At 39.6% G+C, this 11,483-nt stretch overlaps 1 protein-coding gene across 6 annotated transcripts in view; it reads left to right on the forward strand.

The window, feature by feature from the left end:
- Positions 1-8,442, forward strand: part of GRIK1 (glutamate ionotropic receptor kainate type subunit 1) — a 474,700-nt gene extending 466,258 nt beyond the window's left edge. For 3 of the 6 annotated variants that reach the window (XM_027540037.1, XM_027539616.1, XM_027539698.1), the window contains 2 exons: positions 7,484-7,570; positions 7,980-8,442. In XM_027540037.1, the coding sequence (XP_027395838.1) occupies positions 7,484-7,570; positions 7,980-8,135 (243 nt within the window). In that variant the 3' untranslated portion in view covers positions 8,136-8,442. The remainder of the gene's footprint in view (positions 1-7,483; positions 7,571-7,979) is intronic. The other 3 variants (XM_027540112.1, XM_027539785.1, XM_027539952.1) reach the window with 1 other exon arrangement.
- The last annotated feature ends 3,041 nt before the right edge of the window (positions 8,443-11,483 follow it).

Consider the following 11,483-nt stretch of genomic DNA (forward strand, 5'->3'; position numbering starts at 1 on the left):
ACATTATTTCTCAGCAAAGTATTCCCTACTTATATCTCCTGATATTCTGTATTTTTCTAAGAATGGTTTTACAGCAAGACTTCAAATCACAGCTTGCCTTTAAGTTAAAGCCTATATATAAAATAAAAGATTTTTGTAGCAGTAAAATGACTTTAATATTACCAATATCATTCTCTTCTTCTAAGCATAAGGTGAAAATTTATTACACACTGTTACAGATCACTTCAAGTGTCTTTGAATAAGGAGTCTAATAAATTAAAGGGAGAAAACTATACAAAATGTAAAACCTGTATTATATTCTTGGGTAGGCCCGACCTTCTAAAAAATAATGTGTCAGAAAAACCCCTGAAGTTATGTATTCAAAGTAGTTCTCCTAAACAGTACTAAAGAATGAAAGCACTGAATGCATAAAAATGGAATATACAATGAGAAATCAACCTGATATTCACATCCTGATGCCAAGTTTGCAACCAATATGAAAGCCTGTCCCAGATGGCTTAGGCTGGGTTCTTTCAATATTGTAAAGAAAAATCAAATCCAGGCACACAACTTTTCCTATGATATAAAAAACATTCTCCACTTGAGGTTCCCCCCCCCCTCCCCGAGGCATTTTATTTTAGTTACAAAAGGAGAACTTAATTAGCTCCTCCCAATCCTTCCAGGAAATAGTTGCAATAATAGAACAAAGGTGTCAGGAGAGAATAATTTATGTTTGGATTCACAAGTGAAGTGAAAGTCATTCAGTCATCTACGACTCTTTGCAACCCCACGGACTGTCCATGGAATTCTCCAGGCCAGAATACTGGAGTGAGTAGCCTTCCCTTCCTCCAGCAGATCTTCCAGATGCAGGAATCAAACCACGGTCCCCTGCACTGCAAGCAGATTCTTCACCAACTGAGCTATCAGGGAAGCTGTACCAAGAAATCAATTATCACGGTTAATCCAAAGAAGGTGCCATGTAGTCAGCAATTATAAAGAGAAACAAGCCAGAAAAGGAGGTCAAACAAGGCAGGAGAAGGGAAGGAAAGGGGAGTTGATGGGAACACACCATACACACCAAAGAAGTGTACAAGAGGAAAGACTTTCTGCAGAATAAAGCAGTATCTCCTTTTTAAAAGACTTGGGATGTAGTTGCTTTACAATGTCTTATTGATTTCTGCGGTGCAACAATGTAAATCGACTATATGTATACATATATCCTCTCCCTCTTGAGCCTCCCTCCTATCCTACCCTGCCCCACTCCACCCCTCTAGGTCATCACAGAGCACTGAATTGAACTCCCTATGCTATACAGCAGTCTCCCACCAGTATCTGCTTCACCCACAGCAGTGTGTGTATGCCAGTTCTACTCTCCCAATTCGTCCCACCATCCCCATCACCCCCTTGGTCCACAAGTCTGTTCTCTGCATCTCTATTCCTGCCGTGCAAGTACGTTCATCTGTACCTATGGGTCCCTATTCTTTTAAAGCTACGAAAGCTATAGATCAGTTCAGTTCAGTCATGTCCAACTCTTTGCTACCCCATGAATCGCAGCACACCAGGCCTCCCTGTCCATCAGCAACTCCCGGAGTTCACTCAAACTTATGTCCATCGAGTCGACGATGCCATCCAGCCATCTCATCCTCTGTCGTCCCCTTCTCCTCCTGCCCCCAATCCCTCCCAGCATCAGAGTCTTTTCCAATGAGTCAACTCTTCGCATGAGGTGGCCAAAGTATTGGAGTTTCAGCTTCAGCATCATTCCTTCCAATGAACACCCAGGACTGATCTCCTTTAGGATGGACTGGTTGGATCTCCTTGTAGTCCAAGGAACTCTCAAGAGTCTTCTCCAACACCACAGTTCAAAAGCATCGATTCTTCGGTGCTCAGCTTTCTTCACAGTCCAACTCTCGCATCCATACGTGACCACTGGAAAAACCATAGCCTTGACTAGACGGACCTTTGTTGGCAAGGTAATATCTCCGCTTTTGAATATGCTATCTAGGTTGGTCATAACTTTCCTTCCAAGGAGTAAGTGTCTTTTAATTTCATGGCTGCAGTCACCATCTTCAGTGATTTTGGAGCCCAAAAAAATAAAGTCAGCCACTGTTTCCACTGTTTCCCCATCTATTTCCCATGAAGTGATGGGACCGGATGCCATGATCTTAGTTTTCTGAATGTTGAGCTGTAAGCCAACTTTTTCACTCTCCTCTTTCACTTTCATCAAGAGGCTCTTTAGTTCTTCTTCACTTTCTGCCATAAGGGTGGTGTCATCTGCATATCTGAAGTTATTGATATTTCTCCCTGCAATCTTGATTCCAGCTTGTGCTTCTTCCAGCCCAGGGTTTCTCATGATGTACTCTGCATATAAGTTAAATAAGCAGGGTGACAATATACAGTCTTGACATACTCCTTTTCCTATTTGGAACCAGTCTGTTGTTCTATGTCCAGTTCTAACTATTGCTTCCTGACCTGCATATAGGTTTCTCAAGAAGCAGGTCAGGGGGTCTGGTATTTCCATCTGTTTCAGAATTTTCCAGTTTATTGTGATCCACACAGTCAAAGGCTTTGGCATAGTCAATAAAGCAAAAATAGATGTTTTTTCTGGAACTCTTTTGCTTTTTCGATGATCCAGCAGATGTTGGCAATTTGATCTCTGGTTCCTCTACCTTTTCTAAAACCAGCTTGAACATCTGGAAGTTCACGGTTCACATACTGCTGAAGCCTGGCTTAGAGAATTTTGAGCATTACTAGCGTGTGAGATGAGTTCAATTGTGCGGTAGTTTGAGCATTCTCTGGCATTGCCTTTCTTTGGGATTAGAATGAAAACTGACCTTTTCCAGTCCTGTGGCTACTGCTGAGTTTTCCAAATTTGCTGGCATATTGAGTGCAGCACTTTCACAGCATCATCTTTCAGGATTCGAAATAGCTCAACTGGAATTCCATCATCATCACCTCCACTACCTTTGTTCGTAGTGATGCTTTCTAAAGCCCACTTGACTTCATATTCCAGGATGTCTGGCTTCTGTCTAGGTGAGTGATCACACCATCATGATTATCTGGGTCATGAAGCTCTTTTTTGTACAGTTGTTCTGTATATTCTTGCCACCTTTTCTTAATATCTTCTGCTTCTGTTAGGTCCATACCATTTCTGTCCTTTATCGAGCCCATCTTTGCATGAAATGTTCCCTTAGTATAGTGCTAGTTGAAGTTTCAGCTGCAGTCTCTAATAGACTAACTTCTGTTTCTCAGTTCCCTTTCTTCTACAAGAGAAATCACACACACACACACACACACACACACACACACACACCACTTTATCTTTGGATAGAGTCAGGAACAGCATGATAGCAGTACTATCATTTATTACTATACAAATTCATTTATCAGTGAATTTTCCCATCAAACATACCATCATAGTGATTCATTGTAAATGGGGGCCCATAAGCACAAAGATGATTACACGTTTAAATGACGAGAAGTGAAGTTAGTTTCCATTTCCTTCTTATAGATGAGCACCTATTGTGAACAAGATGCAAGCTGTCATAAAAACCTGTTACTACATAAATACCAAAGCATGTTATGGGCTGGGTAAAACAAGTAATAATAGGTGTTGAAAATTCTATGCTTTAAACATGCACTGCTGCTGCTTCTGCTAAGTCGCTTCAGTCGTGTCCAACTCTTTTGGACCCCATAGACGGCAGCCCACGAGGCTCCCCCGTCCCTGGGATTCTCCAGGCAAGAACACTGGAGTGGGTTGCCAATTCCTTCTCCAATGCAAGAAAGTGAAAAGTGAAAGTGAAGTCACAGAGTCTTGTCCAACTCTTAGCGACCCCATGGACTGCGGCCCACCAGGCTCCTCCACATTTTCCAGGCAAGAGTACTGGAGTGGGGTGCCATTGCCTTCTCCGTTAAACATGCACAGAACCTACTTAAACTAAAACACTGTTTATAAAATATTCAAAGGAATTAGTGCAAAGAAGGACATACAAAGGCTAAAATTAAAGAAATATCAACTTTTTACTGTTTCTCTGCTTCACACACACACACAAAAAATAGATGATAGATAGATGATAGATTGTTGCTATTGTTCAGTGGCTCAGTAGTGTCCTTTATGACGCCATGGACTGCAGCACACCAGGCTTCCCTGTTCCTCATCATCTCTCAGAGTTTGCCCAAGTTCATGTCCATTGAACTGGTGATGCCATCCAACCATCCCATCCTCTGTCATCCCTTTCTCCTCCTGCTTTCAGTCTTACTCAGCGTCAGAGTCTTTTCCAATCATTTGGCTCTTGGCATCAGGTGTACTGGAGCTTCAGCTTCAGCCTCAGTCCTTCCAATGAATATTCAGGGTTGATTTCCTTTAGGACTGACTGGTTTGATCACCTTGTTGTGCAAGGGACTCTACATACATTCGTAGATAGACAGATACATAGATCAGTAAGCGCCATAGACTTAAAATACTTTCAGTGATGTATAATGTTTTATTTTAAAGGCAGAGTAATTACTATGGGCCAGGTACTGTGCCTAAATGTTTAACGTATGTCAGGTTAATGATTCTCATATTAGCTGTATGAAAAGGATTCCTCAGGGGAGTATTTTTCTTATTTGCTAAAAGCTAAGGAATAAATTCATCACATTTTCAGAAAAAAAAAAAGAGAGAGGATTCTACTACTATTTTCAGTTTATAGATACGAAAACCGAGCCAAAGAAAATAATCACCTGTCCAGTAAGCTTAAACTTCAATTCCAGCATTCTGACGCCAGGGGCCGACTCACAATTATAATTCATGGTCATCTATGTAGATCCATTAAAAACATGAATTCCATCTACCAGAGAAAAACGGGACAGCCCAGGATCCAAGCTAACCAGGGGGGTTTCCAGTCTGCAAAGCACTGAAGGATGCTGCTACAGTATCCTATGTCTAGTTTCCTGTCTCTAGAGCAAGGCAGCTAGTGGGCATTTTTATGCTTGATAGTATCTAGCAAAAGAGCTTAGAAATTTACACCTTCACGCCTTACCTGTTGTGTGTGTGTGTGTGTGTGTGTGTGTGATTGTATGAACATAAAGGAGCTCATAAAATCAAGTCTGGAAGTAAATGCTTTGGAAAGCTACCATAATTTGGATCCTACTTCAGAAGCTCAGTCTTTATATGTTACATGTATTTTCAGTTCTTAGATTACAATAGGCAAATTGACTCAGGAAGACAAGCCTCTCCCAAGCTACTCTGGGCTGAAAGATGACCTTCACACTTTCATTTCCTGTGGATATGAGAATGTGTGGTTTTTATTCAAGTTCATGGCTGGGAGGGGCCTTAAAGGTCATCTTGTTTTGTGACTATAGCAAAAACTTGGAAGCAGAAAGGTCAGCCCCAATATCTTGCCATTTTCCTTTTGACAGTTGGAGACAGAATAAGAATCAAAAAGAAATCATAGTTTATGACCAAAGACAGAGAAAGCAGACCACTGATAAAATGATATTTATATGCCTTCTCACACAGGCAGCAAGAAATAAATACCCAGGGTTAATCAAAAAACAAAGAAGATGTTTGCTGTATTTTCAGGCAATAAAAAAATTGGAGGGGGAATTGGTTTTGTTTTTAAAGAAAAATTTGATTGATTCGTATTATCAAGATAAGATTTGTGATTGCCCCTTTACCCAAAATAGGAAAGACTTAAGAGTCCCTTTCTGGTTGTATCTCCTATATGAGCCATGTCTATTAACAGAAGCCCAATTTGGTGGTTTTCTGTGCAAAACAAAGTGATTTGTCTAAAATCAAACATCTGAGGGACTTCCCTGGTTGCCCAGTGGTTAAGGCATAGGCTTCCACTGCAAGGGGCACAGGTTCAATGCCTGGTTCGGGAATTAAGATATAACATGCCACACGACGTGTCAAAAAAAAAAAAAAGTAGAGAAAAATACCAAGCATTAGAGAATGCAAATGAAACAAAAGATTATAGTTCTTAACATATTTCATGAGGAAAGAATCCACAGAGAGCTCTTTATAATGATTTAATTAAAAGAATTAAGCATCATGGTGTGGGAGATTTCAAGTGAAAGCTGTTAAGTTTGAGGAGTCAAATGAGCTGAGTTCAAATACAAGCTCTTTAACTTATGAATCATATTTCTTGGGCAAGTTATCCAATACTTACCAATAGGTAAGTTTCCCCACCTATACAATGGGCATAACAACTCCTCTAAAGCTGTTGTGCGGTTTATGTGTCACAGAGTATGTAAACTCCTTGGCACACCTTCCTTCTCTCTCCTGCTCCCCCTTCCATCTTAGTGAACTTTCTGAAACCAGAAAAGTCCTATGCAAAAACACTTTCTTCCATTCAAACAAATTTCTGAACAAAGCTTGCAAAACCCCAATACAACACTGTCTAACACAGCGACACTATAAAATATTCATTCCATCTTAGTAGCAACACATAAATTCCACGTCACATAAGGGTACAAAAATTATATCTCATTTGTGACACGCTTGCCGTTGCATTTTTTGAAGTATTATTCGTGGAAAACATTTCTGAATTTTCTTTATGAGGTGTGACACCCTCTCAATTCACTAACGCCACAACTTACCATTTGAAAGAAAATTAACATGCGTGACCTGAATTTTCATTTTTTTTTTTAGTACCATAGAAAAGTGGAAATGAAATTCAAATCCTATAAACACTTAGGTATAAAAGAAATAAGAACGGATATGCAAACAGCTAGTTTTTTTAGAGGTGTGAGCCTGGTAAGCCAATAATTTACACCTAGGATCTAAATTTGTTAAGTCTGATTCTCAAATCAAGTAGAAGAATTAAAAATGCTGCTTGTTTCAAATGCACTAGCTTTTTTATGGAACAAAGTAGGGTATCAATTTTCAGAAAAACATGTTGCTCTTTGATACAGAAGGACCACAGAAGACATTCTGTACTCTGCACACATAAGACACCACTTTCTTCCTGTCAGGCACGCACATCCTCTAGAAATCAGCTGGTGGTACATGATCATTTGGCTTTCAACTCTGTCCATTTTGTGAGTTAATGGTCAAGGAATAGTGCTTGCACTTCCATAAACTTTACCAAAGGCTTTGGGTTTTTAGAGAGCGTTTTAGGAGCAATCTCTTCAAAAACAACACTACTTTGTAGAAATCCCTATACAAGCAGAAATTTGTCACTCAGAGATCTTCTCTTGGCGGGAAGAAATGATGGCAAATTATGTCTTATTATGCTATTTATATATTGTGCATGTGAACAGATATAGCATAATTGTAATAGATACATCTATGCACATATATGCCATCTGCATATGCATAACTTTTTATACCCATAATTCCATTTTCTTTTCATATTATGCCATCATCTTTGCTGTGCAGTTCAGTACCATATTATTTTCATTTCAACCACAGCTGCATCATTGCTGCTGCCAGATCTCTGTTTATTTTGTTTATTTATTTATTTTTTTTTTGGAGAAAATATAAAATTTTAAATTGTTTTTTTTTTCTTTTTTTTTTTATCAGAAAGGAAAGTCATCAAGAATTAGATTTTATTTTAGGAACAAAGTAAGGTTTCATGGGAGAAAAAAACAAAGCCTTGGTGTAGAGAAGGTTTGTTCATTTTCTATAGCATTACTGAAGTGTCCGTATGCCTTGATAATCCTATCAATGTTTGGATCATCTCACTGGGGGAAATGACTTAATTTAACTCTATTTTGGTGTCTCCGCAAAGGTAAGTTTTCTATTTTGAGAGCCTACCTGGGTAGTTTTCTGCTACTTCATTTGTGAATGAAATCCCAAAATTTGCCCAGCTGACTTGCCAAATCTGTTTCCCCCAGTAGAAAAGGTGGGTGGCCAGTGGGTGGAGGAGGAGGTGTGGGAACTGGCTGGGGATTCACCCTGTAGCAGAGTTAACCATCAACCAATATCTCATAATCCTAAAAGCCTAGACAGGAAACAGATCAATGAAGGCTGGAGACAAGTGGATCAAACTGATGCTCCATTATTTCATGTCCTCTAGTGTCTCTCTTTCAATGCCATCATGGAAGAACTGGGAATCTCACTCAAAAATCAGAAAAAGTTAAAGAAAAAGTCAAGAACTAAGGGGAAATCATCCTTCACAAGTATCCTTACTTGTCATCAAAGACGAACTCAGAGAAAAGAGACGATGGCGTGAGCTGAGAACACACCTGGAGTAAGCTTTCAGGAAGAAAAACATGCTTACTGCAGGTTTTGGAGAAAGGATTTCTAACAATGGTGCAATGTTTTACATACATCTATATGCATAACTCAGATTATGGCTACAGATACAAGAAATACAGCAGTTTAAAAAGCTCAGATAGACTGAGATTACGTGGGAAGTGGCACGGATTCTTCTGAAATGGATTTGTATGCTCACTTATTTTACCTTTTCTCTTTCATCCCAATAAATTGCTGTGTGTGCTTTCTAAGTAATAATAAAACAACAGGGTTTTTTTCCAGAATGAGTTTGAGTGTTGGTTTGTTTCCCATCACTTGCTCTGATTCACAGTGTTTGGTTTCCAAGTGTTATCAGCTGTCAAGTTTGCTATTTTGATGAATCTTCTTATCTGCTCAGCCTGACAAAGCCATTTCTGGCTGTGTTTAAAAAAAAAAATCTTTTTAGTTTGTACCGAGTACCTTGTTTTTCTAGTAGAGTGAAACCATTCACCTTTGTGTTTTAAAATCTAAGTTTATAAGTAGTTTGAATGGTACTTGGATCAGTGACTATAACATAAAAGGATGCAAATAAAAATAAAAGCGTCCACCACATTCAAGGCACCCTTCTAGGTTCTGGGGATACCACGGTGGACCGTATCTGTTTTCCTCACCGTGGCATCCCCAGAACCTAGAAGGGTGCCTTGAATGTGGTGGACGCTTTTAATTTTGGTCCCTGCCCTCACACAGTTCACAGTAAAATGAGAAAGAACAGCATTCTGTTATCCAAAGCTGGATTGCACTTCCTCAGTGGAGGTCAGAAGCTGCCGGAACACACAGGGCGGAGTATTTAACCTGGGATGGGACAAGGAGGTCTTCCTTGAGGAAGGCACAGTAAGTCCTCTACACACGAATATGTTCCCTTCCGAGAGTCTATTTGTTAGTCCAATTTTGTTCATAAGGTCAGCAAAGGAAGCCTAGGAACCCAACTAACACAATCAGCTATATAGTACTGTACTGTAGTAGGTTTATAACACCTTTCACACAAATAATACATAAAAAGGCAAACACAAAAAATAAAACATTTCAATCTTACAGTGCAGTACCTTGTAAAGTACAGTAGTACAATGTTCTTGCCCGGAGAATCCCAGGGACGGGGGAGCCTGGTGGGCTGCCGTCTATGAGGTCGCACAGAGTCGGACATGACTGAAGTGACTTAGCAGCAGTAGCAGCAGCACAGTACAACAGCTGGCATATAAGGGCTGGCATTGAGTGAACAGACAAGAAGAGTTACCGACTGGAGGAGGGAGAGGAGCTGGGAGATGGTAGAGCTGAAGGGTCATTAGCAGTGTGCAATTTCACTCACACCTGATGTTGATGGAATGCACATTTGCATCTTTGAAAGTTCACAACTGGAAGGTCCGTATGTAGGGCATTTACTGTATAGCTAAGATCTGAAAGAGGGCAAGTTAATCTGGTCCAGGGAGAAACATCAGAGAGAGAAGGCAACTGTTTCAGTTGAAAAAAACAGTGTATTCTAAGGCACTGCAATAAGAAAATATAGGGCCAGAATGACACACACAGAAAAAGGAGTCTATTGGCTAAAACACAAAGAGTGCAATGGGGCCCAGAGGTAATAGCCACTCTGGCTGAGGTTAGAGAAAGAATTGAAGGAAAGAAGACTAAGAAGAGGAAAAGAGAGAGAGAGGGTCCCTTGATCAGCAGCCCAGAGGAAGGATACTGTAGCTTGGGCTAGAGGAATGCCAATAGGAAATCAACCCTGACTACTCATTGGAAGGACTGATGCTGAAGCTGAAGCTCCAATACTTTGGCCACCTAATGCGAAGAATTGAGATGATTCATTGGAAAAGACCCTGATGCTGGGAGAGATTGAGGGCAGGGGGAGAACGGGACGACAGAGGATGAGATGGTTAGATGGCATCACTGACTCAATGGATGTGAATTTGAGATTTGAGCAAACTCTGGGACAGGGAGTGAAGGACAGGGAGGCCTGGCGTGCTGCAGTCCATGGAGTCACAAAGAGTCAGACGTGACTTAGTGACTAAACAGCAACAGAGGAAGGCCAGCGAGACCACTGCATGACAGGTAACTTGGAGGTACAATTCACACAGCCAGAAGTTCAGAAAGTGGCCTTGAGGCAAGGAAAAGGAAGTTCAAGAAAACATCAGGATCCAGGAGCAGAGGAGTGGGTGTGGAGGAAGGAATGTTTAGCTGGGGAGTTGAGATATTGGGAAACAGCATCAGGAAAGGAGCAAGCACTGGATCAATATTTCACATAATTAAATCCCATTGGTTTCTGTAGGATTATTCTACAACTAAAAGAAACTTTTAATCTAGTCCCTGTAGACTTTGAGTACAGAAATAGTTCCAGATATGAAGAAGAAACAAAATGACCTTTTAAAATCATAACATACTGGACATATATTTTTCTGTGCTTGTAATCAACACTCAGATTTGGGGTCAATCAGAATTTTATTAACAACAAATAGAACACAATGTAGTTCATAAAAAATGTAATAAGATTCTTATATTTAAGAATTACAAATGGTGAATCCAACTGACTGGCAATGAAGTAGAATGATGTGAAAATATTACAGGGGAAATACATAGTTATTCAATTGACTAAATCTTATACTAAGGGAATTCTAGTTTAATTTTCTAATGTAACAGAACAATATTTTTCTCTCATTTCAGGAAATATTATGGTGTTGTATCTTTTTACATACAGTTACAGTAATTTATGGGAAAAGAAATATATTGACTTTTAATATGTAAAATATATTGTGTGTCAATATGGTTTACAAGTATTTTAAGGCTCAAAAACACTTATTGATCACTGAATGTTTATTCAAGGCACGTAATATATTGAACCAGGCAGAATTGCGGAACGGAGATTTTTTTGGTCAACTAGTAAATATAATACATAATCACCTTCCTTTTCCCCCAACATTTTCATTCTGAAAGCTTATTTGATATGCACACATAGGCATATGTTTCCATATGTGTCTCTGTGTGTTGGGGCAAAGAAAAAAGTAAGCCAGTGAGTTCAGAGGAGAGGAAAAAGAAATTGCAGAATATCTGGAAGCTGGTCCAGAAAAAAATCCCTGAGATCAACATTAATCTTCGAGATTTTCATCCCTTTCTATAAAAAGCAGTGACTCATACACAGTTATGTAGAAATCAATGGCAAAGTTAATTAAAGACTAAATCCAACATTTTTCCTTCAGCAATTTCTTGACGTTAATAGGAAAAGATGGCTCAGGTGAAATATTCAGGAAGAAAGAGGGAAGTCAGTGGTGATTGAAAGATGATGTTAATAGTCAAGATT

Source organism: Bos indicus x Bos taurus, chromosome 1 (genome assembly GCF_003369695.1).
Source record: "Bos indicus x Bos taurus breed Angus x Brahman F1 hybrid chromosome 1, Bos_hybrid_MaternalHap_v2.0, whole genome shotgun sequence".
Lineage (NCBI taxonomy): Eukaryota > Metazoa > Chordata > Mammalia > Artiodactyla > Bovidae > Bos > Bos indicus x Bos taurus.